Consider the following 27727-nt stretch of genomic DNA (forward strand, 5'->3'; position numbering starts at 1 on the left):
TGTGGTTTAGCAGTTTGATTTTTGCATCTTTCGGGATAAGTGTGTGTGTGTGTGTGTGTGTGTGTGTGTGTGTGTGTGTGTGTGTGTGTGTGTGTGTGTGTGTGTGTGTGTGTGTGTGTGTGTGTGTGTGTGTGTGTGTGTGTGTGTGTGTGTGTGTGTGTGAGAGAGAGAGAGAGAGTGTATCACCGATTCTGCTCCATGAACCAGCAAAACAGGGAAAAACAAACTGCATCATTGACTTGGGACACATTCACTTTTAGTCCCGGCCAGCCTGCCAAGTGTATTTCAGTACCAGCATCCAAACTGATGAATGGTAAAAAAAAAATTGTAAAAATGTTTATTTTCTCTGCAGCGACTTTATCGTGGTTTTGGATGGAATGTGTGTGTGTATGAACGTGTGTGGTGGGGGTGGAAATGAGGGGGGGTTGTGGGAGAAAGATACTGTCGCTTCTGTCAGACTTGAGAGGAGGGCGAGTGACAGAGGTTGAATTGCTTGGGAAAAAATGTGAGGCAGCTCCCATTCCATTTTCCTCTCTTTTCTTTCAGCCGTGTAGTGTGAACTGCAGTAAATGTGCTCCCTCTCTGTTTCTTTCAGGTGATCTATTTAGTTTCCCATGGGTCTGTCAAACAGAGAGTGTAGTGAAATAAACTCTGTTCTTTCTCTCTGTGTGTCTAGCCATGCATCAGGCCCTGGACACACTGAGTGACAGCACAAGCTCAACAACAGCCAACGACCTGGACCTCATCTTCCTCAAAGGCATCATGGAGAGCCCTGTGGTGAGAGCAACTTTATGTGGTACTGTACTGTAACATGTAGGAGGAACTGTGTGTGTGTGTGTGTGTGTGTTATGCAAAATTTGACATTCAAAGTTTGTAATGGACGCTTAAATTACAATCAATTTCAAAGAACTACTTTAATATAAATTACAGTTAGATTGCAACAACACAGGCTAGTTATAGTAATTTGGATGCCAGTTGATATAACCACTGCAAAGTAGTGGATATTTGATGCATCCATGTTTACGCTTCAGAATTTTTAAATAGGCAATGTAGTCCTGCATTTTGCATTCATGCCTCAACATTAGCATTTGTTCAACAGTGATTCGTGATGCAGAACAAATCATAATATTTTCATGCATTATGAGAAGCTTTATTAAAACGATCCAAAAACAAAAACTTAAAATTCACCACCACTGTTGCATTTAAAATTAAATTATCTGCTTGCAATAATTATTCCCCAAAAAACAGATTAAATTCATCAAGTGCAATCACATTAGCATTTTAATGGCTGTGCTTCATTGTTTTCTCATAAGTTGAAAATGCAAATCAAAGAGGCATCTGGTTTCTTTTTTTCTCTCAGTATCATGCTGTAGAAACATTAAAAAATGTTAACAGAAATTTAAAGAGGTGAATCTCTAGAGAGCTGCTGATGTTATTGACAATGTTGTACAAACTTAAAGATAGATAATAGAAATCACTGGCTCGTGTACCTGAATAACAGGGTTTCTATGAGGGCACAGGTTTATTGAATAGTCTATTGAATATCATTAGAATGTTGTTGTCATCCTGATACAAACATTCAGAGAAATGTATTTCCAGCATGTGTTCGATATACAACAATATTAAGTGAGACAAAAAACGCAAAAAAACATCTTTGTTTTTATTGGACTCTTAACATTCCCACCCGTCAGTCATTTTAACAAGGCAATAAGCAAAAGGTTGAAACAGCAGTCAGTGAGCTTCACAGTTTTCCTCCATGAGGCTGTCAAGCTGACAAGTACTTTATAGTAGTATATACTCATGCCTATAGGAGAAAGACTGACAGTGTTCCCCATTCATTATCTCAACTGTGGCAGCCCGCCATATTTCAATTAGTCCTGCCAGAGTTTCATAATGAATTAAAACAAATGTTTACACCTCTTATAATAAAAGAAGACATCTCTAACTTGATGTTTCACGGCATTGCTGTATTGTATAGCTGCATGCAGCAGTATCTGCAGCACCATTTGCAGTGGGCTCTATCGCTCATGAAGTTGTTGCCTTCCACACAGACAGTCAGACTCTCATAGTCGTCAAATACCTCTCTGATGCGGGAATTTGTCATTCGATCTCTGTGTACTTGTCATTGTGAAATGTTGAGCATGAGAGTGAAGTTTGTGCACGCGCACAGGCACCCCCGCTACTGGCGTTGACTGAATGAATTCTGTGGTGATTGAACTCTGACTGACATACAAGCTTGTGAGTGCCACAAAAATGCAATGGATTCTTCTCCTGACTTATACCACATCCTTCCACCAAGTGTCATGGAACTGTGTTTCGTTGTTTTTAGTGTAATGGCGTGAAACCATCCTTTGACAACAGTCTTCAGTAAACTTTACAAACCCAGAATCAACTGCACCTAGTTCAATACAGTAAAAACTCAAATCCATGCCATCATAAACAACTTGCATTAGACTGAACATTGGACTCATCATTGGACTTGATATATACTTGTATTTTTCCTTGTCTGTATATGTGTAAGAATGAACATGATACATTTATAAATCCATGTTGTAGTTTTACAGAATTCTTTTGGACAATCGGCCAATCTTTGGATTAAGTGAGTCCTGTGTGGAAGCAAATGAATTAATTCCAAGGACATTCTAACTTTCTCCAAGAAATATGTGAAATCAGCAGCTTTAAATCATTAAATATCTTTCGTAGAGCTGATTGAAGACAGTGACAGTCAGTTCTCTCAACACATCTCAGTGAAGCTTGTGACTGGACTTTGACCTGAAATCCTTTAAAAGTTTTAAGTATTCAAATGAATGTAGACAATCGTAATCTGTTTATCAAATTACTTTGCAGAAATAACCTTAAACCCAATCTTTAGCACTCAGACGGTGCATGACTCTTACTTACACTGGAGACTTTATTAGACTCCTACAGATTCCCAGAACCACTTCAGAAGTACATTATGTGCGTAGAAGCAGATGTTTGAATCTAATTTAAAACTTCTCCTGTTGTAAAGTCCCTTTTATGAAGCTGATCCAAGCTAGTGCTTCATATTTACACGGAGGAGAGCGATGTCATTGTTACAGAGTGCAGCTTTTTGCTGTGAAGATTGAAAGAGCTTTGCAGTGGAAGAGTCTTGTCAGAGTTTCATCCCACTTCTCTCCTGTCAAAGTCCTCCTCCCTTCACTTCTCGCCAAGAATAGTTTCACATGTTTTTTTTCAAAACAGGAAAGAGAAAGAAAAATACACTGCAATGCACTGCAGAAGAATGCAAGGAGAAACAAAAGATGCAGTTTATACACTTAAAGTCATTCTTTTCATTTATGCTGACAACATTCATTAGTATGGATAACCACATTCATCTTTTGGAGATTGTTAACTGAGGTGGAAGCTGCTTGTGTTCAGAAAGATGCATCGGTCTGCGAGCTTCTTGCCACACCGAAGGTAAAGAGCCGTGCAGGGTCGCTCAGTAATTCAAAGGCTGTTGTGTTCAGGAAATTTGGAGATGGACTATCCACAGGGAACAGTAGGGGAGTACTGCATCAAAAACCTCCCATATTGCTGAAAACAGAAGCTCTTCTGCTCCTTTCAATTCACATTTTCTCTCCCTCTCACTCTCTATTGCTTTCTTTGTTTTATGGTTTCTTTTCCACACAGTACTGATGGATCTTTCCTCTGCAGAAAACTGCATATTGTATTTCCCTTTAATAGTGGCCGTGGGCTTTTATTTTCCTCCACTGCAGAAGGCCTTTACTTGAGTTAGAGGCAGGTCTTTATTTATTCTCGCTGTTTAATAAGCACAATTGGTCATATTGTAGTAGGAAGCTTGCTTTTTCCACTACCATTTTCAATTGTTAAAGTTGCTGCATTATGCTGTTAATACAAATGCAACACACAGGCATATGGAACAACAGTCAGAGAATAAAGTACGACAAAGGAAAGCGGATACACACATAGCGACTGAAATATTATAATAACACTTAGATGACTAATCCATGACAACAAAGTGTGAAAATAGCATAACTGTATTATTGGATTTATTATATTAATAGAATATAAATGTACAGTATGCTAAACTGTTGGCACATCATTGAATCCCCCAAATGTTTTCCTCTGGCCTGTATTTGGAGAGCTGTCCTTTATTTGTTTATGTCACTGGCAATTATTGGAGAGCTGTCCTTTAACTGACTGCCAGCCTTTCTTTTTGTTCGAGGAAATACAGTTTGTAAGTGTAAATGCCTGCAAGAGCATGACACCGGTGTTTGTTTTTGTTCTGAATGTCTGAGGCAGTTCATGGTGGTACCGGTGTATTGATGAGCACTCTCATAAATATTGAATGTGCTGATGCAAGCTGTGAGTAAAGATGCTCCGCTGAAGGATGTGAAAAAGGATTTGCAAGACGATAGCATCTCGTGGATCTTTAGACACTTCATGTGCTGAGGGAGGAAAAGACACGCTGACACAGAGGCAGAGTAAGGAAACACGAGTGCATGTCTGGAAATGGTGACTTCAGTGAGTTGTGCTGATTGCACCACACTCACCACTACAAACCCACATTTATGTAATGACTGTGAATGATGATTAGACTCACAATGAGCAGATATTGACAACAGGCATTATCATGCAAAAGAGCTTCTGCAGTGCTCCATTAATATCAGTTATGACCATGGCAGAGGCTCAGTGATTGGCTCTGTAACTCATTGAGCAATGAGCATGATTGAGGTACTTATGAAAGCTAAATGACCTGACACTGCTTTTAGTTGTGTTCCCTGTGTCTTTGACTCCAGCTTCCAATCATCACATTTTACGTTTTCACACTGTAAATGAGAAAAGGTTTTTGTAAAGTAGCATAATTTGGTTCAAAACAATCAATTCTCATAATAAACAGCCTGTGAAAAACAATTTAGCAATTCTGTACGTGCCAAGCAAGTAACAATTATTATCCAGTTTCCTGCCAGTTATTGACATTTAGCTTATTGAGTGGAAACAGAATCATTATGCTTAAATAGCTTGATCATATTCTGTAGTTCATCTCATTCATTGTGGTCATAGTTCTCAGGAAAGGGATCCAAGCGCACGACCCAGCGCATCCGACAGCAACTGTTTTAAATGTTGTGGCTTTCGAGGCTTATATATCAATCTATGCTTCACAATGACAAAGTGGAGACAAAAATTCTTGGTTCATTAATAAAAAAGTAAAAACAAGAAACTAGAAAAGACCAGAATATCACCGAAGGTGAGGCCTTCCTAAACACAGACCAAGTGATTAGCATGACAAGGTCCAGTTTATTGAAAACTCCAACACCTTGGAGCAATGTCAAAGAGATGCATCGAATTTGGAGCCTGTTTTTCACTTACTGGAGAACTTGATAATAGATGCAGAGACAAAGGGTCTTGTCCTTCTTGTCAATAAAAGAGCCTGTTCCTGCTTTCAGGTGAAGAAGGACGAATGATGCACAAATGATGCAAGACATGCGGATGTAATTCTCCATAACCTGCATCTTAGGAACTGACACTTAGGGGGGCAAGGTGTCTGTGAGGAGGTCTGTGGTGCAGTCACACAGCAGTATTCAAGCAGCAAATCCTGGCATTTAAGCAACACCTTAGACAGGCCCTGGACTCAAGAGAGGAGGAACTAGGTAGTGAGGACAGAGTGTTTCTCAGACAGACACAGTGCTCACTCCAGCCTAACATCAGTCCAGGAGCCCATTTGGGGATTGTGTTTAGCTATCCAGGGGTAACCAAGAATGACTGGAAGTTAAGAGCCGTGAATCAAGTGACTCATGGCCAGTCACACGTTAAAAACACAAAATGTACTGCGAGCTGGCTGACGAGTCAAGCCACCCACAAAAAACTCCCACTAACCAGAAATGATATATCCTGAATTCAAATGCTGCCATTTTACGCATTTAGAGAGAGAGTCTGCCTCATATATCGATTAGGAGATGGAGCCGTGGTACCAAGGTCCCACTGACACAAACACTTGATCAATCATAAGTCAATCACTCCTGTCAATCATGATGTTCACCCTATTTTTATCACATCAAATAACAAAACCAAACCTACCAGAAAAAGCACCTCAACATGAATCTTTGTCATGACAGAAACTATCTTTGAGAAAAGTGTAGTTGACGTGTCAGTGTGCAAAATCTACATTGCAGCCAGCCACTAGGTGGTGATAGAGATGCTTTGGCCTCACTTTAGGGGAATACAAGAAAATTAAAGGAGCAGAAAGGCAATGGTCACCAAAAAAAATCTCAGGAAGTCACAATAAGCTTAATTATAAAGCAGTGACATTTTTTTAAATTTTATTTTAAGTATTTTATTTATGCAGTGTGAAAGAGAAGATAAGTTCTAGAAGACTAACACAAACAATGAAATCAGCGATATCTCACAGAGAAACAAAATACAATTACAACACTGCTTTTGCTTTTTGCCCTGAGAACAGCAGTGCTCATAAGCCTTTATAGTAGAAATTTCTAGAAGTGTCTTGTAATGTGATAAAAATTTAGAAAGCCAATGATTGTGTTGTACTTGGCAGAATAATTGTGTACTAATTGCTATCAATGATAGGCTGCTTATCAACAGCCTCAAACTGCTTTTTAATGCATAATTGGACTCAACATGATTATCTCTAAGTCATCTTACATTTTGATTTAATTATCTTCAAATGTGACCAACACATTTAAAACAGACACATTCCTTTTTGTATGTCTGTCCATGGTTTTCTAAGCAGTGTAATCACATAGCAAAGGGACCATGCTGGCAGGTTGTCCAGAGGGACAGGGGCTGACAGATTAGAAAGAATTCTACCAGAACCACCAAATGAGCAAAGTGCTGCTGCAGTACCATTGAACTGTTCGTGTGTGTTCAATTCATGATCAAAAAGCTTTGTCTATGTGGGTATGTGTGCTATGTATGTATCCATGTGTCCATGTGTGTGTAATTTGTGTGGAAGTGTGTACATGCAGGAATTTGCGTGTGTTTGTTTGTGTGTGTACAATATCCTGTCTCTCAGCAGGGATTCTTCCTCTCTTCCTCGACAAACAAACATCATGGCTGCCAGATTAGTCTTTAGTCCCACAAGACGAATCCTCAGTGGGATCGCCTGATAATGTCAGTCTTAAAATACAACATTACTTGGTGTGCTGTTGCAACTGGTCCTACTGTAAACTGTGTAAATGGCTTCATCTTTATGTAGTTCAGAAAAGTGGTTGATATGTAATGAAGTTCTGTGGGCTTTGACATGCTTATACTGTATACATTAATGTCTAATAAGATGAAAAATTAAGTGATGGCATTTTATTGCTAAATCATCAAATGTCAGCTTAAAGGCAGGTTTTGTAAGTTGTTTCTGAAACACTTTTTAAAATCGTATTTGTTGAAATCCTTTGACGTCCTCATAGCCATCAAGAAATCAAATTGTATCTGAGGCCAGTCATTATATTAGGCCTATGGTACCTGTCACTAACAGACCTGCCTGCCTGCATGCACCTTGTCCATGCTCTCACTGCACATGACTGGGTCGCTCAGCCAGAGACACACACGCTGCTGAAGCTGAGACAATAATCAGAAGCCAGCAAGCAAGTCACAGAAAAGAAGGCTTGAAGCAGTCGTCAGGCAGTGCACGTTCATATGTTAAGGGGCGTAGCTTTGGCAAGAGGGTTGATGGGAGAGGGTGAGATGTATCGTTGTATTTTTGTGTGCGAGTGTCTTGGCTTTTCAGTGATTACCAGCTCCAGCTTTAACTATGACAATATACTGTTCTCCAAACACAACATAACGCAGGAACAGAACCGAGTTTGTGACCTCATTCCTTCTTGACCCGTTGGCAGGGACATAAAACCATATGATGGTTGTTCTAGTTTTCATATAAGGTGGCACAGAGGTGCCTTACAGCAAGATGGTTCAAATCTCTGTTTGGCTTGGGGCTTTCTTTGTGGAGTTTGGCTTTCTCCCACAGTCCAATGGTTGTTCATATGCTTCCCCTATGATATGTTGGTGACTTGTCCAAGTTGCACCCCAGCCTTGCTCAATGTATAGATAATGGATGGATTGATATTGTTATATAGAAATTTAAGATGTTTTTATTCTGAATATTATAAATTTGTCACAAAAACAGAGCAGAAATATCACAAACGTAAATCCAGGTCTTCAATTGAAAATGCATCAAAACCAGACAGGAAAGTTTGAAGCTATTAATTTGTGTCTGTGACCTTGGACCAAAGGTGTGGAAGCATTGTCCAATAAGCAGAGACTCCTCTGTCCTCAGCAGCAGAGGAAAGCAAAGTGAAAAATGAATGTTCCCTGAAATATTAATGCTTCACCGCACACACAAAAAAAAACTACAGGGCCAAAGATTTGACTCAAGTTTGTGCTTTATTTTCTTGTTTTTTGTATCTTTCAGTCAGGATTTATGAGTGCAGACTGTGTCCTCGGTAGGGGCTTGGTTTCGGCTGTTTTTGTTGTTTGCTCCTGTGACCTTTAAATCAAACAAAGTCAGAAAACATTGCATTGTAACTCAGCTAGGTGCTATTCACTGAGAAGAAGCATGAATGGAACTAAAAGTTAAGAATTATTTTTTGAAGACAACATACCTAACCTTTAGAAGCAGAGACACACTATTAGGTAATCAGTCAATCCTGGCTTTTATTGTGGGAGAGGTAAGCAATCTGTTTTCAATTCTTTAAATCCCAGGCCCATGAGCGATTCGAGGAGCCCAAGCTGGAGGCTGTGAGGGAGAACAACGTGGAGCTGGTCCAGGACATCCTCAAGGAGCTTGGACCGCTCGCACAGAGGAGCCAGGCCGCCGACGAGCTGGCCAACATACTGAAGGAACCCCACTTCCAGGTAGGGTTAACAGAACTTACATCTTGCAGCAAACGGTAGCTTTAATTAACAGGCAAGGAAAAAATCTTTGATTACGTTTCAAAGTGAGGTTCATGCTTAATGATGCAATGCCGTGGTTTAATTGATTCAGAGCTACAATAATGTCTGTGTCATAGTCCGTGCACAGACCAGAGTGAGACCATGTAATTTGTGAACTGCAGCATGTTGCCACCTCTTTCATCATCACCAGTGTTGTGTGTTTGTGTGGCCTGTCGTTCGATCACAGTCGCTCCTGGAGACCCATGATTCTGTGGCATCCAAGAACTATGAGACCCCCCCTCCCAGCCCCTGCTCCTTCATGGACGCAGCCCTCAACAACCAGCCGGTGCCTCCAGATGCAGTTAGGATGGTGGGGATCCGTAAGGTGTCCGGTGAGCACCTGGTAAGTCTGCTAAGTTTGATATATACCTTCTGCCACTATAGGGAATTGAGAAATCAATCAGAGGAATAACAAAAAAAGACCTAGTTTGATGACAGTGTGAAGCAATCATGTTCAAGGATGAGGTTACGTTTTAAAGATTTAGTTAAGTTAAGCAGCAAACGGCCATGAATAAACATGATTCGTCACGAGTCACCAATACAAACAGTAGAAGGTAAAAGCAGCTGGCTGGCAGTGTGTTTTTCCTTTTTAATTTTCCCCAGAATATAAAGCGGAGATGGGCAAAGCCACAGGTAAAATGGATATGATTCAATTAAAACGCAACAATGAACTGAGGTTCTTTGGGTTTGACACAAGTCAACAGTTGTTTATTGAATATATTGTGTTTCTATAGAGCTGCACATGTAATTATTTAATTACTATAAAGCTCCTCTTAATTTTACCATCCCCAATAAATGCTTTGATTTATGCAACGGAAGAAGCAGATGCACTCAGTGTGATTGGATTATTTTGTTAGATTGTTTAAAGGAGGAATACGTCAGATTGAACCTGTTTGTAGCACAAACCAGGAGTGATTTATTGCACTAGGTTGACAAGTAGTTAATTTTCACCACAGACCAGGTGCTTTATTGTGTTCTCCACTCAAACTCCCTGACGCCTCTGCAAAATCATTCATATATTACTGGCATTTATCAGACACATAACTCCCGTCACCATGTCACCGGTGCCAGAAAATCCTCATTTTTATCCCAGGCAGCATAAGTGAACTCAAAATTCAACAACACAGACTGGTCAAATTAGGCTTGCTTACATGTCAAAGAAGCAAACTCCCCTTGTAGTGTATCTGTATTTAATCCTAAAGATCTACTTAAAAACAGTTGGAAATGTTTGCAGCCAACATCTAGAGGCCATTTCACTAATTAGTTTAAGACACGTTGGGATCAGCTTCATCCTGTAGCCATTACAGGCTCTGGGCATACATTTAGTTTTGCTGTTTTGCAAAGCAAACTACATTTGAGGCCTCTTTATTGTGAATTGATCACCAGCTACACTCTGATTACTTTACTGTAAGAATCCCGTTATCTCCTTCTTTCTGTTTCTGCCTGTGTAATTGCTTCCAGACATAAACTATATGCTACAACTGTGCGAGAGGCCGACCAAAGTTTTTGACACGGGAGAATTCATCTGACTTTGAGAGTTTGAATTTCTGTTGACCACAAATAAATGATATTTGAACTGTGCCTGTTTGCATAGGGAGTGACATTTCGAGTAGAGAGTGGCGAGCTGGTGATTGCAAGGATCCTCCACGGGGGCATGATCGACCAGCAAGGTCTGCTGCACGTGGGCGACATCATCAAGGAGGTGAACGGCAAAGAGGTGGGCAATGACCACAAAGTGCTCCAGGAGATGCTGAAGGAGGCCAGCGGCAGCGTGGTGCTGAAGATCCTGCCCAGCTACCAGGAGCCACACACACCAAGACAGGTGGGCCATGAGGATACATGAATCAAAGCAACACATGGTGCTTCACATCTGTGCAGTCACACAGGCACACAGGTTACACACACTGTTACAACTCGTACCAACCACTCAGGTATAGGGCACCAAGAAAAGATACAGAAAATATTTCACAAATAAACATGAAAACCAAGAAATGTATCACTAAAGCAAAAAAGGAAAATTAAGTTTATAAACAAACAGGAAAGTATGAAACAATGGAAGAAAATTCAGTTCTAAAGCGTTGAGTCTTGACTGAACCTGAAATTGCATTCTCACACACAGCCCCTCCAGAAAATGTCAATAAATGGTTCAGTTTACAGATGAAATGTTCAGGAAAATGTCCTGAGTTCAGATTTGTTGATGTGAGATAGCGTGCATGACTCACACAGCACAGCCATGTGAAAGATGGACTGTGAGAGAGAAGGTAAAAGATGGAGGGAGAAAAGAAGGAGAAGAAAGAGAGGAGGGAGAAGGGAGAACAGAACAAAGTGATTGTGGTTGTATTTAAGCTTCGGTTTGGGCTGAAGACATCATCTGTCGGCGCATCTGAAAATAAATCTGTCTGTGCAGCTGTCCACGCTTGTATTCCTGTCCAAGTGTTTTTCTTAATACGTATTTCACTGTAAAGTCCAAACAATCTGCTTGTGTTTAATATTCTCGCACTCAGAAGACAGTTAATTTTTATATTGCATACACTCTTTCCTGTTCTCCATTACTCACTGCTGCACACACACACACACACACACACATGCATACATGCTATCTATCTATTCTCCAAGGATTTTAATTTTTTCCCAAAATGGCAAATAGATAATCTGAATTTAAATGATCTGTCTCAACATCTGACATGTGCACAAAACCCCATAATTGTGTGAATACATACGTGTGTGGCTCATGTGCTGTGTGTGCGCACCACGTTGTGCATACTGAATCTCAGCTCTTTCAAAGCAGAATAACATTTTTAAACACCAATCCTGATGTAAATATTGTACAAAAGGTTATGATGAGTTTGAAAGGTTACCTTCATTTTCATCAGTCAATAAGCAACGCTCTCTGTCCTCGCTGGCATTCATCCTGCGACCTTGTACACCGTGCCAACACTCGTACATTTATTTCTATAGCAGGACTTTGTAGATGACATTGGCCGCTTGGCGAGAGTGTTTTTCTGCTTGTGCATCAAGGCTAAAAACTTTAAACCCGTCAAGAACAAGATAAAAAGTGTGATCCACAATTCACTGTTCACAATTCGTTACATTATTAAATATTTGTAGGGAATGACTCAGTGCAGTATTTTGTACAGCTGAACGTGTGCTTGGCGTTCTGGCTGTAGGTGTATGCCACATAATGAACAATAGCTTCATAAGAGCCAGAGGAGGCTCGTCACAGTGAGAATGTGACCCAATTTACAGAAGGTGCAGCCAGACAAGTGTCGGGCTCAAGGCTCCATGACTGATGAGCCTAAAGGAGGATCAGTGCAAATTTAAAAAGCTCTGATGAAGACCAAAATATACCATTGAATAATCTACAGGAAACAAAACAGAGATGGTTTGTGTGCTACAATTATTAGTGTAGTCATGGGCATTTTGTTTTTGGGTTGTCGGCCTGTCCGTTTATCCCAGTTTTGTGAGCATGATATCTCAAGGATGCTTTGATGGAACTTCTTTAGAATTTGTACAGTAGGATAAACTGATTTTGTGTTCAAAGGTCTAGGTTACTATGACCTCTCACAACATTTTTGCTTCGTGAACATGATATCAAAGGTCAACGTGACCCCATGAGTCATAGAAAAGAATGTTTGTAGACTGAAACTGCAGTGGCTGGTTCAGGAATACAATCACAGGGAAGTAATTCTAGTAAATTCTTATATATTTCTGTTGGTTGAAAACTTTTTACCTAAATTTCTGGGAGTGAAAATGAGTTTTACACTGTAAATTCCTTTGCAATCATGGTAGCAATATTCATCCACCACTTTGTCCATAGTGAAATATATGAGCCACTGTCAGATGGATTCCCATGAAATGTGGTGCAGATATCCGCGATGCCCAGAGGACGCGTCCTACTGACTTTGATGATCCCCTGACTTTTCCGCCAGCACCAGCGATTTTGACATTTGTGCTTCTGAGAGAAATGTCTCAACGATTACTGGATATGTTTCCATAAGAAAAAGGATTCTAGCATTAGCATTCAATGTAGCTCAAAGCACTGCTGTGTTTGAGTACAGCCTCACAGCGCCACAGGCCCCTGCTGTGTTTATGTTATTGTTTTGGCTTTAAATTAGCTGGAGCGATGAGAGAATTCTTTCAGCCTCTAGACAAACAGTGTAATGCATGAAAATGAAATGAAAGCATGTAATCTGCCAAAACTGGAGCTGGGATGATTGTGTCTGAGGACAGGAACGTGGTCTGTTGTAAAACTTGTGTTTCCAGCTGTGTTTCCTTCCTACTTTCCAATCTTGCAGAAAGTAGGAAGGAAAAAAGAAAAATTGTCCTCAAATAAACTTAATATCCTAATTTTTGGGGTTTATTCACGCAAAAAGAGTGAATTTAAAAGGTGCAAACATTCTGTATGAAGATTTCTCCACACAATGTAGTCTATAGACTTTTGCTTTGTCAAACCAGAGGGTAAAAGTTTTCCTTTTTCCTGTCACGTCAGCCCCATTTATCAAAGTGTCTCCTTGGACACTAAATAGAGACTGTCTGTCAGAGATATTAAGGAGTAATTTTTCATCGCTCACATAGTTAAGAGTTGTGTAGGTGGACGTGGTGCTGTGCGTTGATTAAAGTTGTTCCCAAAAGTTCTCTCTGAATGTAATCCAGCGGTCTGCGTTTCACACCTGGAGCTCCGCCACGGCTTGGTGACTAAACTGAGCGGACAGATCTCTTTGGCCGATGGAGACTGTGATTGTGCATCTGCGTGTCTGTCCACCCAGCACGTCCTTTCAGGGGAATAATACAGGCACGCACACAGTGGTGTCTCCGTGACTTCAGAGGACATTACATTGTCTTGCATTGATTTCCTAGATACTAACTATAACCTTAACCATAGTTACTACTTGCCTAAACCTTCACCTTATCTTAACCAAAACCTAACCCTTACCTATTCTTAACCTAAACTTAACATTAACATTAACCCTAACCTAAACCTAAACCTAACCCTTACCAAAACTTAACTTGAACATAAACCTAACCTTGCTTTTTGTCCCCATAAGGAAGACAAGTCCCCATAATAGATTTAGGTCTCCACAACATATGTTATACCTGGACCACACACACACACACACACACACACACACACACACACACAGTAAGGGCTTTTTTGTGTGCTTGCATCAGATCAGTACAAGAGAAGGCATCAAGTGCTAGGGGGAGGGGATGGTTGCCATGACTACATGTTTTGGCGCTCTCTCTCTTTCCCTCTCTATTTCTGTGTCTCTCCCTCTCTCCGTCTGCCTCTCAGACTTCTCGTCCTGTCAGTGTGGGTTCGGACTCAGAGTTTGGTTTATGAGCTGAATCCCATTTGCCTTGAGATGTCGGGAAAGTGAGGCGACAGATGGAGTAGGCTTAAAGTGGGCAAGGCTGTTTCATAGTGATGGGCACTTACTCACCCAATACATCCACCACAGGTCACATCCACAGCAGAGGCAGCAGAAGTGCACAATTCATGTTACAAACACAGTGTCTCTGACATGGATGTTTCCTCTTTTCCTTTTCCTTTCAGGCCTTCGTCAAGTGTCACTTTGACTACGACCCCTCTCACGATAACCTGATTCCCTGTAAGGAGGCGGGTCTCAGCTTTAACAGCGGAGACATTCTGCAGATCTTCAACCAGGAGGACCTGAACTGGTGGCAGGTCAGTATTCCTACACAGCTACACACCATTGTGTTTGGCTTTTAAACAATAACAGCCACAATGGGCAACTGTAGAAATAACGCATGTATACACACCAAATAGAAACACATGAGAATAAAGCAGTTAGGAAATAAATAAACCAATGCTGAATGAATGTATAAAGAAATAAGGGAAATACAAATTACAATGTCAGTGAAGCTGTTTGCATATAAAATGGCTGTTACCTGATTTTAAGAGGATTCAGGGCTTTTCTGTGACTTGGGTACGTGTGCCATTTCAAACTATATCCATCCACCTGGTTATGGATTACTGACATCTTCAACTCCAAGCTTTTGAGCGTTTTCTCGAAGTATAGAAAGGTTGCTCAAGCATTCTCTGCTTTGTTAAGTTGATCACTATTCTTTTGTGTTTGTGTGAACATGTGTGTTTCCATCACAGGCCTGTCACATAGAGGGAGGCAGCGCAGGCCTCATTCCCAGTCAGCTCCTCGAGGAGAAGAGGAAAGCTTTTGTGAAGAGAGATCTAGAGCTTGCTACCACAGGTACACCTCTCAGCGGCACGCAGCCGAGCGGAGAAGCACTCCTCATTATGCAGATTCTACACAGACTCCTCACTGCACAAACACACCGGCAACAAAGGCAACATCTGTTCCTCTCCATATCATACGAGCGTTTCATCTGGCGCTGGCCGCTCATCCTCCTCTCACCTCCCTCAATCCTCACCAGTCTGCTCTGCTCCTCCAGCGAGCAGTGGAGAACTGGTAATGAGCATCATCGTGACTCAGGCGGTGTGATCCAATCTGCTGCTTATTAAGCTGCAGGGCCTGACATTCACAAATAGCCCTCCCTGAGAAGGAGCCCTGATTGAGGAGAGGTGATAAGACCTCTGTAAATACAAACCCGATCGATAAACATCTCTTATGAGACGTGGGGTGAAAAAGAGACTCTGTTCCTTCAGATTTATCTGCTGGGGACAGTGTCCTCAGCAGAAACAAAACAGGTGGTGAGTCGGAGACAGCCTGCCCTTAACTTGAGGAAAATGACAGCCTGACTGTACTGTCCTTGGAGCCACAGAGGGCACATCTGTCTGCTGGCACGTGTTCCACATATTATACCAACTGCCAAAATGGTTTATTCAAAGCATTTGAATACTTGTGGACAGGGAGGTCAGAAAATTGTTGATCTAATCCATAAATTGAGGAAATCATCACAGAAACCAGTCACAATATTTGCCTGCCACAGCTTGATGAGTTGAATTTCATCATGAAAATGAACAACTGAGCCCATAGCTGTGTATGTGCCCTTTTTTTTTTTTTACATGAAGCAGCCAAATAATCAGCCATGTTGAACCGAGGGAGAGCAGACCTTAGTCGCAGGTGTTCACTGGCACCAGACATAGCTGCATCTACATTAGTGCACACTGCCACCTAGTGGTGTTGTCTCCCTATAACACTTGTGACCCAGAGCTTTCACCTTGATGATGATAAATAATTTTTGGCTTTGTTGAAATGGTTTGCAGAGACGAGCACCAAGGTTGGAGGTTTCATTGTGTTGTGTGTGTTGCTGTGTGTCTCAGGTCCTCTGTGTGCTGGGATGGGCGGCAAGAAGAAAAAAAAGATGATGTATCTGACCACCAAGAACGCAGGTATAAAAACCTATAACATCCCAATTTGTTTGCGCTTTAACTCCACTGGACAGAGTGATTGCAGTTTGCCGATCTCCCTGATTACTGGTTTCTCACTAGAATTTGACCGGCATGAGTTGCGGATCTACGAAGAGGTCGCCAAGGTCCCACCCTTCAGGAGGAAGACGCTTGTTCTGATTGGTGCCCAGGGGGTCGGCCGTCGCAGTCTGAAGAACAAGCTGCTGGTGTCGGATCCCCAGCGGTACGGCACCACCATACCCTGTGAGTGCAGCCATTCATCATGACGCTAAACCACATACAACATCCATCGATCTTACAGTTACTGTGGCCTCCTTTGCACCTTGTAATATTAATGTTGTCATTATTTTGTACTTCAAACATTTTTGTTAATTATTTTTAACAAATTCATGTATTTTCATACATTTTTCACATCCTTGCATTTTAAGTGTCTGTGTTTACTCAAACAATTAAAGCTAAATTAAAGTATTAAAATCATAATGTTTTTTTAGATTCCCCCTGAGGACTTCAACTTTTAGTACTATGTTATATGATAAGCTTAAATCAAATACTAATCCTTCTCTGTGTTTGGATTTATCTTATTCCTCAGTCACCTCCAGAAAACCAAAGGTGGATGAGAGGGATGGCCAGATGTACTCCTTCATGACCCGCAGTGAAATGGAATGTGACATTAAAAGCGGCCGTTTCTTGGAGCACGGTGAGTACGACGGGAACCTGTATGGGACGAAGATCAACTCCATACACGAGGTGATAGAAACGGGAAAGATCTGCATCCTGGACGTCAACCCGCAGGTAGAGGAAGCTCTCATGCACTCTCATCTTCTTTCACTTCACATCTAAACTTGTTTTCCACAGTACATGACTTACATGTGAAATTCTATATTCAAACCAATTATGTACAGCTCATTGCCTCTGAGGAGTTTTCAGTCTAAGCACATCATCAGTATTTATCAAAAAGGAATCTCTTAATGATCAGCATTACTCGCTTGAAACACCCCGCTAATCTTATTTACACACATTACCTTGATGAATTTGTTAAATTAAAAACAGAAGCTGAATTACAATCAATTTCTCAGCTTCATAAAATGTGTGTCAGTTTCTACAATCCCACCATTGCTATACCTCATTCATACATCTGTTCTTTTTTACCTTTTTTTTTTTTTTTTTTACAAAGGCTATCAAAGTCCTGCGGACGTCAGAGTTCCTGCCTTACGTTGTTTTCATTGAAGCCCCCGACTTTGAGGTTCTTAAAGCCATGAATCGGTCAGCAATAGAGTCAGGAGTCATCACAAAACAGTTAACGGTGAGATGAACTCTGTACTTTCTTTTTGTCTTAGACACGGATTACATTCTCGGCTGAATTCTTCACAAGAAAATTCGTTGAATGTTAAAAAGAAAGAGTTAGTTATATGGAAACTCACGACAATTCAGCAGTTTCACTGTTTACTCTTAAAGTGATGAAAGTAATCACCTGTTCATCAGATTTATTTTCGCTTGTCTCACTGTCCTGCTCTTCCCCCTGACTTTCTCCCTGCAGGACTCTGAACTAAAGAGGACTGTGGATGAGAGCGAGCGCATCAAAAGAGCCTACGAACATTACTTTGACATCTGCATTATAAACGACGGCCTGGAGGCAGCCTTCCGAAGTCTACGGCTGGCACTGGAGAAACTGGCATCAGAGCAGCAGTGGGTGCCCGTCAGCTGGGTTTTCTGAAAGTCGTCACCAAGAGCTCAACGGCTAAGGTGTCAAAACCCACAAGGTCAAAGGTCGGAGGACGGTTTTTAAATTCGCAGCTCCAGGGGGGCGGTGTCCGCACATCGGTGGTGGAGGCCTGTCGCGAAGGGCCGAGCGCCGCGTTATCGTGCAAACGAGCAGCCTCATGTAGAGCGTTTCTTTTGTAAAAACTAAGTGTTCAGCTGTCGAGCCTCACGTCAAGTTGTATTTTATTTGTCAGAATTGGAATAATCATTGATATCGGTTGAGAAGGATTCTGGTGATGAGGTTTAGTGCACTAGTGTGAGTGAGCGTGTGTCATCATAAACGTGGAACTAGGCTTAGAGTGTGTTTTGCAGATAAAATGCTCAGTTGGAGGTTTTACATTGAAGGATATTAAACTTTTTAGCCTTTTCAAATCTTAATGACTTCATGTAGTGTAATGTTTACATCAGATCGGTACTAGGACAAATTGAGGAAAGATACCAAATGTCATGTTTGTATTAAATTCTCTATATTTTACCATTTGATCATAAAGTATGATTGTACGTGTTCAGAAATGTGCTTTAACTTGTATCTCCACTCATTTGAAAATGAACAGCAATAGTTATATACAAAACATATACGTGCAATCCATCTACTCACATGCACTGATACATAAATATATACACATAAAACACAGTGAGAGCAGTGGGAAATAAAACTGTCTTTGTTGAGGCATTTAGAGTCTAGTCTCAGTTTCCTCTTTAATGTGGGTTAGATTGTACACTTCCTGTCTGATACTGGTAACGCTTTTTGGTTTGTAGCAGTGAGAGGCGTCCAACTGCTGCCTGCTTAAATCTGTCAGAGTCATATTTGTAGCACTGACAACACATAAACCCTATTTATTAAAAAAAACAAATTAGTAGCCTACAATATGTACTGATTGTATGATGATGGTAAACGTGTTACTCAACACCACACTTGTTATTTTTGAACTAGTTAAATATTTATCAGTGGCTTCGTCATACTTACTTTTGCCTTAACATAGTTCGAAAGCCAAGGAAACACTATTTTTTCATCAAGGAATATTTTCACTTCTGTCACTGTACATGTTCCTTCTTAGAAAATAGGAGTAAAAAAGATCATACTGGCAACTTATTTAATATTTATTTTATTTTTCCCTAAAACTTGTAAGTACTGTATTGTAATAAAGAGTATATAGTATAACATAGAGAAACACTTGGTGCTTTGATGATTCTGCTGGTGAGTAGATGCAGTTGGATGACTATGTACACACACTGTAGTTTTGATGTTCGTATAAAAATTAAAAATGTTCAGAAAGTTACTCTGTGGTCTACAGTTCATATTAATGCAAATTCTTTTTTTTTCATTAAATCCACGCTATGTTAAATAAAAGTTAAAATACACAGAAACAACAGGAGGTGCATCCTCAGTGTTTGTGGTCAGTTAAAAATGGAGTTCAGTGTCTGCAGGAACCTCTGAGGCTGTCGTCGTCGTCTGTGGTGGGTGAGGTGATGGCGGAGGAGGCCAGAAGTCCTGCGGGTGTCATTCAGTGAGGAGGCGCCAGAGGCAGCATTATTGGATACATCTCGTAGGCAGGCAGGGAGCCCGCTGGCCAAAGGCTTGTAAACTTGGGGTCAAACTGCATGGAAGTGAAGTTCAAAGTAAGTCAGTGTTTTTAGTCATATAACACACAATGCATTTAAAATTGTTAAAATTTTCATCCCAGTGTTTTATACTTGAGATTGGAATCAAACCTCTGATTTAAGTTTTGGGAAGAAGGTGAAAAAGGTGGATTTTTATGCCTCTGTTGTGAACATGATATCTCAAGATGACCGTGAGGGAATTTCTTCACTTGGGACTCAAAGATAAACTGATTAGATTTTAGAAGTTAAAGGTCAAGGTCATGGTGACTTCATGTCCTTGTGAATGTGATAAATCAGGAACATCAGACTGGCACAAACATTCACTTGGACTCAAGGATGACCTGATTACAATTTGGAGGTCAAGGTCACTCACAAATCCTTTTTTGCCTCGTGAAAATGTTTTCTTAGGAACACCTTGAAAGGATCATTTCACATTTGTCACAAATGCTCATTTAGACGGATGAATCCATCAGACTTCTGAGATCAAACCTCACGGTGACCTCTTGGTCTGACAGATAAATGTATTTGACTTTCCCAGGGGAGGCGTACAACCAAACTGCGGAAATTCTAGTTGATGTACAATAGATCTGATTGTAGAATTGTTGCTCATTTCCAGAATCATATTGTTCTTTCAAAGCTAATTAAGACTTTTAAATGAATGTGTGACTCAGTCTTAATACCAATGTTGATTTTTGTGCGACACAATATAAAGAATGACAGAGATAAAAGATTCTCCCATGTGAACAACAGGTCAGATAAATCTTTGTGCTGCGAGCCAAAGACAGTGACTAACGCACCAGTGAGTATGGAGGTGGGTGATCCAAGCTGCTGTAGGGAGGAGGATATCTGTCATAATGTCTGTCCTCTTCGTCTTCTGAAGAAGCTATATGCTGCACGGCAGCAGGGTTGTTATCCTGTGTCGTCGGTGTGGTGACATCATACGCTGCTCTTTTCTTTTTTGCATGAAGATAGAAGCAGAGGAGTACCACAGCTATGGACACCACCAAGACTGGGAATCTAGAGAAACGATTCAATCATTTTCAAGGCTTTTCAAGTCAGTAAATCCCCTCCTGCATTCAGAGACTCATCTTTCATTTTCTTTCATTACTTACATATATTGAAAGATATTCAGTACCTCAGTCATGTCTGGGATTATGTCAATATGCTGACATTACTGGGGACAAAAAGGAATCGGATTAGTTTTTTTTCATCTTGGTTCAAATCCACAAAGCAATCATGTGGAGCCCCATCAATTTATGGTTTGACTGATAAAATTGGCCGATATGAGCTTTTAACAGACATATCTGTGTTGGTTTTGTTTGGTGATATGAAAACGTATTTTACATAACAATGCAGAAAAGATGCATTTATGTTTACATTTGAAATAAAAGTATTTTTTATTTATGTTACTAAAAATGATTTTTTGTTAAACTGATAGTTCTTTAATGGAGAACTATCTGTTATATATATATATATATATATAATGTATATTTTGATATCGCCTCCAAAAATGCACATAGATCTGATACTGCAATTATGTTTAAATGTGATTAAATTAGTTTTGTAGTTATGAACAAGCCACTATAATTTGTGTCAGATTGTAGCTAATGAATTTTTTTTAAAAAGACAATCAGTGGATCAGTCACTGAATATCACATGTCAGCATTTACATGAAGCTAACAGAAACAAACATTTGCGTTTAAAAAAACAAACAGTGACAGGGTTCTGACCTGTAACAACCCCTCTGCGTTTCAGGAACAATAATGACATTTCTAAAACCACTGAAAGCGGCTCAGCAGTGTTCAACAGGCCAGGTTAGAACAGTTTGTTAGCAGCAGGTAAAGTAACATAAGGACAGTGGACCTTCATCCTATAAATCTGCTGCTCACGACAACTTTTATTTAAAACATCTGTGAATCCATGTTATTCAAACAAATCTATCTGATGACGCAGAATTAAATGGTAACTGAATTCTAACGTTTTTACAGTGTAATGATCCTTACCTTATTTAAGGAACCGAAAACATAGAAAATCTGTGCTGACCTGTGGGTCGCTAGCAAAGGATAATGTGTCACTTATGGGGAAGTGAACATGAGGAGGTTTTACAGCATTCTTTTATTGTTTAAAGACACAGGACTCACTGGTGCGCTCCGCATCTCACATATTTTTATGTTGAGTGACATCATTCACTATTTACTGAGCTCAGAGTTCATCTGTTAGACCACTATAGATGTGTCTGATAGATAGCAAACAAATTATATATTCCACCTAAGTAGTGATGACTGAATTCTTACCTTTATTTTTTTAACTTTATTCATTAAAATATAAATTACTTAATCTTGTACAATACATACATTTTGTAGCCCCAGTATTATTAAAACACGTTGATTAGTGCAATTAGTTATTATTTCCTCCTACCTCTGTCAAAACATACATTTATATAATGTACAAAAGGCACAGGTACAAACATTTAATTTACTAAAGACACAGCAAATTTATTCTATAAACATAAGTCCCAAGTAAAACATATAACCACATATATGCACTGAAGGTTACTGTAACCTGTAAGGGCTCAAATAAGGTTGAAAATGATTTAGATTTTAGAAATGTTCGGATAGACTTTCAAAATCTGTCTTAGCATAGCAGCACCAGAGAATGCAAAGACATTTGCAGTTCTAGAGCAAAGTTGTGAATGTGTGCTAAAAATAATTTGAGTTAAAAGTTACAGGAAAAAAAACCCCTCTGCTTTTTAAACATCTGGGTACAGATGTAAAGCAGAAAGTACATTTACAATATGCAAAACTCGAATCCCAGCCCCATGTGATTTCGTTTTTAATAGCAATGAAATGAAATTGTACCTGTGTCTGTTTTACTTTCAGTCTGCTTTGAGTAACTTTTGATTTTCTATGCACGTTCACAGTCTTGATGCACATTTACAAATGCTCATATTCACGTTTTTAAATTATTCATGAGCTTCATCTCACAAGCTCAGACTTCTATTGATCCTTCAATTCCATAAGGTTGCCCTGTAATCAAAAAAAAAAAGTAAGTCATGTTCAGACTGTAGAGAGGGTTTAAAGTGCAGGAGGTGGAGGGCGAGGAGGAGCAGAGCTGCTCTGAGGATGCTGGAGGGTCTGCGTGTGGCGGCGGTGGGTCTGGGTACGACGGGGGTTCGAGCTGAAGAGGAGAAGTGAATACGTTTGATTAGAGAGTGAGAGAACTTGAAGGCCGCCATGTCTACTGGCCCAGATTAGAAAAACTAAACACTTTTTGAGTTTTTATGACAACTGAATACTACAACAGGTTCTCCTTCATGCTTGGAAGGGGAGGGTGAGGTGAGGGGTATTCAGCTACAACATGCAACTTCACCACTAGATGTCACTAAATTCTACACACTGAACCTTTAAAGAAATGAGGAGAACAGGACCCAAACAGTGCTGCACCCTGCACGGAGGCAGACTGACATGTACTCAGACAGAGAGTTACTGGGACTCGGGGGGGCCAGCCCTTGCTTTCTCTGCGTTTCTTTGCAAAATGACAACAAACAATCCACAGAGCGACACCAAAGCACATGGGAATCCTGAAATAAAAGAACAGCTTAAATACCATAATAACATGCATTCAATGAAGTAAACAGAATTAATTTAATTTCACTAAATCTAATACTTACTCAACAGAAGAATATTAAAGGACTGTGGCAGTTTTATTTTCTGAATATGGTTTTTAGATCTGATTTTAAATCTGAAGATTATGAATCTTTGTTTGTCAGCGTTGCTCTGTTTGGATCCTCACATCACACGACATTAACAGATTGACATAATGACTGTTTGTGTGAAAATAGCACAAAACTGTAATTTTCATGTGACAAGCCGTAGATTTTATTCTCACAATGACAACTTTGTCTGCATTCTGGAAACACAACTGTTGGAAGATAAAGCTTTTTAGTTTTTATTAGCTGTTGCAAACATATACGATTATAGATTTAAACTTTTGAAAGATAAACACGTCAGTAAAATAAAACAGTAGCGAGACATTTCCTCTGCATTGTTGATGAATATAAAATAGGCCTTGTGTGATCAGGCTTGTCGATACTGTACACAATAAAGTACAGTACAGCAAATGAGTTAATAAGTTGTCCCTGACTATTGTGATATTTTCCATGCTGAAAATGAAGCTTACCTTCAAGTGGCAGCCGTGTAGCGCGGCTCAAGCAGAGTGTTGACTTGCAACACACATTTTATAGCCTCATTGACCTGTTTAAAGAGGCACCTGACATAAACAACTTCCCATCACTGACAGTGCTCACCACACAGCAGAGTGACAGTGTAAAAGTCCGCCAGCTTTTGATATCACTGAAACTGATGAAGAAATATTGTAATAACACAAAGACGTAAAGGAAGGGAAATCACATTACAGGACACAAAAAACTGATAACACGAAAATGCAAGAATCCTTGTTTGAGCTTGTTTCTCAGGAATGCAGTGCAGGGGCTGTTGAAACACGCTCAGCAGAGCAGCGTTCAACGCAGCAGTGTGTCAGTGCGAAGGAGGATTTTCAGGACCAGGAAAAATATATAATTTGAGGTTCATTTTGTGCTGTTCAACACAGATGAAACAGCTCGAGGTCAAACCGACACACAGACTATTTCCAGCTTTTATTTGCACATGATGTCGATGTCAAAACAGGCCTGAAAATATGTTTTACACTTTCATCTGATGGCAAAGACCCAGCATGTCTGCTCAGACTTGTTACCTGCTTTACTCTCGCAAAAGTGAAACCATCCAACATCATGACCCATATTGTGTGTTAATGTAGGGGAGGGGGAGGTGGTGGAGGAGGTGGTGGAGGAGGAGGTGGGAGAGACGCAGCTCCTGACATTGGAGGAGGAGGAGGCGGAGGGGGAAGAGGTCCAGCTCCTGACGATGGCGGAGGCGGGGGCGGAGGAGGGAGGGCAGCGCCCCCTGACACGGGCGCGGGAGGTGGAGGAGGGAGGGCAGCGCCCCCTGACACGGGCGCGGGAGGTGGAGGAGGTGGGTAGGCTGCGTTCGACAAGCCAATAGTCGGCGGAGGGGGAGGCGGGGGCAGACATGTGGGTGAGGTCATGGGGGGCGGAGGGGGGAGGCTGTCGTCCATGGAGGAAGAGAAGGGCGGCGGGGCAGGCAGGCCGGGGTCTAGGCCACCGGCCGGGGGAGGAGCAGGGGGCAGGCTGACGTTGGAGGGGTTGGTGGCGGTTGGCAAGGTGGGGACTGACGGTGGAGGCACGGCGATGCCGAGACTGGTTCTGTAAAAAAGACAAAAAGAAAATAGACCCTCAGCTACTGTGAGCAATAATAACATCCTGTAGATTCTTAGAGGAATAGTTCAACGTTTCACCTGACTGGACTGTTAACAGGCCAGTGAATGAACACACGTATGGTCCGTATGGACGAGTAGGGGCCTTCTGAACCTACTAGTAGGCAGAGGTTGGAAGCAACAAAGTACAAATACTTTTCAGGTATTCAGGTTATTTACTTGCTGCCCCTCAGCTGAATGTTACAGACAGTTTCCCGTAGCTGTGAGTGCGACTGACTCAGACAATCTCCTGCTGCCTTCTTCATGGGTGAAAACCAAAAAATGTACAGACCCAATTTCCTGGACATTTTCTGGAATTCATATCCGAAAACAGCTTAAGAAAAACATAAATTGTCGAACTATTTCTGCAGAACCAATTAGAAAGTAATGTTAGATATTATCCCCATATAACACTTATCTGTAATGAGTTTAATTATAATTAGTGTTGTTATTAAACTGTGGACTGTGTCTACGTACACAGAGATGTCTGCAGTGCTCAGTATGCTGTCTGCTCTCTTTCTGGGCTGCTCCTCAAAGACCTGAGGGGAGAAGATGATGAAGATGAAGAACGAATGGGGTAAATGCTGTGTTCAATTTTCTCACTCAATGTAATCTCCGATTTACCTTAAAACTGTGTCCAATAGAGTCCAAGACAGAGTAGGATATTGGCACCCTTGAGTAGCTCCTCTCTGGCTCCTTGCCTAAAGGCGGCAGAGCCATCAGCCTGGAGCGACTCCTCTCTTTGGCTGTAGTATAAACACCAATCTCTCTCCTCGACACCTTCTCAAAGTGGATAGCTGCAGCCTGGAGCAGAGCACAGGGAGAACCAGCCTCAGTCTACAACACGGGCAGATTAATTTTCTTTCAAAATGCATTTAAAGTTACTGCATGGACAAAAATGTAACAAGTTGCTGACGTGAAACAGAGCAAGAGAACTGAGCACAGATTAAAAAGTTATGAAAAATATACAGTAAAACAATTTTTTTCTCAATTTATTTACATGCAACTAATTAAAGACCTTAAATAAAATGTATTTAATGCCATAAAGTTACTTTTAACTCTTTCTTGCAAAAAGTCTTACTTGTTCATCCATTATTGACTCCCACGGCCAATTTTTTCAGGAGTAACTTTGCAGAGCTCAGTTGTAGTGTTACTACATAATTGGCCTGATTGTGTGCAACTGACCAAAGGCGTCATTTGTAGTTTAGGAAGTAGATTTGTTGGTTTAGTGTTTTATTTATTCAGAGTCTTTTTCAATTCTGTGTAAAGATTCATCAATTTTGAATAATCATTTATTTTTAGACCACTCACTCTTTCCTGTTCTTGTAGATCAATTTAGAAATAGTGACTGCAAGACCATCGTCTCTGTGAATTCATAATTTGGTAGTTTGAGTATTGAACATCGTCACGTCGTTTGTATGGGTACTCAGATAAATACATGCGTAGTCAACAAGTGCTACTGTATGTGGTTTTAATTTTTAAAGTAAGTAGAGAGCACACCTGACAAGGCCAAACAGTTCCTCTATAAAACCACATGTAGATGCTCTAGATCCGCATTTTATCTGGATCTGCACCAATTGTACGAACTAATAAATGTTTTATTAAAATCATTTAAGAAAGTGAGAAAAAAATCTTTGCTCTGCCCTCTGAGCCGCACCAAAAGTGTTTTCTTGTTCTTCCCTGATAATCTGAAGAGTGGTTTGATTCTATTTAACAAAGAAACAAACAAAAATGACACTCAGTGGAGTGCATACCTCCACCAAGGTCCAATAGGCCACTTTAAATCAATCAAGCTGCATCAAATTCCATACACTGACACCAGTTCCCTGAATAATCCAGATTTTTCCCATCAAGATCCATGAATTATTCCCAGAAAAATTTACAAAAATGTTGCAAAATCTTGCAAGGAAGTGAACATTTCCTTGATCCTTCCCCAGATCCAGATCCACACCAGAATTAAATGACTTCTTCCTCCACCGTCACCTGTCCAGTAGTTTTTGCATAATCCTGCTGACAGACAGACTGAAGAAGAAAGCATAGAACGGGTGCCCCTTTTATCACTTGAGCACCTGGCCCCTAAAACAACTGTGAAGGGCCCTGGTGCTTGCAGGTGAAAGGTGTTGCTCACCAGTGACAGCAGGTTGACTGAGGACTCCATAGCTTTGATCTGCATGGCCTGAGAGTCCAGCAGCCTCAGCACGGTGGTGGCCAGACTGTTGATCTGGTAGGTGACACTGGCCAGAGCCTGGGCGGCCAAAGCCTTGGACTCATCTATAGCCTTGGCCTGATCCTCTGCCTGCAGAATACAAAACCACACAGGACAGGTTGTAAAATAGAGAAAATATTTAAAAACTAAATGAAGTTCTGACGATGAAGCAGCAGCGAAGTTCTCATGTTGTCCACTCACCTGGAGGTAACTGCTCTCGCAGTAGTCCGCCACTTGCAGGAGGTTGCTGTGGTTGTCAACAAGGTGTTTCCTCGCGTCTGGCGCAGTTTGTAGTATCTGACTAATGACTTCAGAAAACTTCTTCTGCTCCGTCATTTCTCCCGTCATGGCCGCAGCTGGTGTTTAAAGCCTTTCGGAGCCGATTTCGCAGATCGAATTCACCGTTTACCTGCGGCGAGGGAGTTGCAGAGAGTCGCTGGAAGAGGTGGGAGGGGGGTGAACGCGGAATTTCCGCAGGGTAAAGATTTTTCAGCAGCTGGAGGGAGGGCAGGGCTGCACAAGGTGGACGTGCACTGAGACTACTGCAACATCTGTCT

General features: G+C 40.9%; 2 protein-coding genes across 5 annotated transcripts in view; one reads left to right on the top strand and one right to left on the bottom strand.

Moving 5' to 3' along the window:
- The window catches only part of mpp2b (MAGUK p55 scaffold protein 2b), a 38042-nt gene extending 18731 nt beyond the window's left edge, over window positions 1-19311 (top strand). For all 4 annotated transcript variants that reach the window (XM_020083463.2, XM_020083464.2, XM_069517605.1 and 1 more), the window contains 11 exons: window positions 677-777; window positions 8692-8844; window positions 9110-9265; window positions 10517-10744; window positions 14477-14608; window positions 15047-15149; window positions 16184-16252; window positions 16352-16513; window positions 16860-17062; window positions 17445-17573; window positions 17808-19311. In XM_020083463.2, the coding sequence (XP_019939022.2) occupies window positions 677-777; window positions 8692-8844; window positions 9110-9265; window positions 10517-10744; window positions 14477-14608; window positions 15047-15149; window positions 16184-16252; window positions 16352-16513; window positions 16860-17062; window positions 17445-17573; window positions 17808-17984 (1613 nt within the window). In that variant the 3' untranslated portion in view covers window positions 17985-19311. The remainder of the gene's footprint in view (window positions 1-676; window positions 778-8691; window positions 8845-9109; window positions 9266-10516; window positions 10745-14476; window positions 14609-15046; window positions 15150-16183; window positions 16253-16351; window positions 16514-16859; window positions 17063-17444; window positions 17574-17807) is intronic.
- A 4963-nt stretch (window positions 19312-24274) lies between these two features.
- abi3b (ABI family, member 3b) lies at window positions 24275-27727 on the bottom strand. The gene is made up of 5 exons (XM_020082932.2): window positions 27372-27727; window positions 27093-27260; window positions 25589-25768; window positions 25442-25503; window positions 24275-24914 (listed from the first exon to the last, which is right to left on the bottom strand). Exons 1-5 carry the CDS (start codon window positions 27516-27518, stop codon window positions 24440-24442), a joined length of 1032 nt encoding a protein of 343 aa, XP_019938491.2. The 5' UTR covers window positions 27519-27727; the 3' UTR covers window positions 24275-24439.

Source organism: Paralichthys olivaceus, chromosome 21 (genome assembly GCF_024713975.1).
Source record: "Paralichthys olivaceus isolate ysfri-2021 chromosome 21, ASM2471397v2, whole genome shotgun sequence".
In the NCBI taxonomy this organism is placed as follows: Eukaryota; Metazoa; Chordata; class Actinopteri; order Pleuronectiformes; family Paralichthyidae; genus Paralichthys; species Paralichthys olivaceus.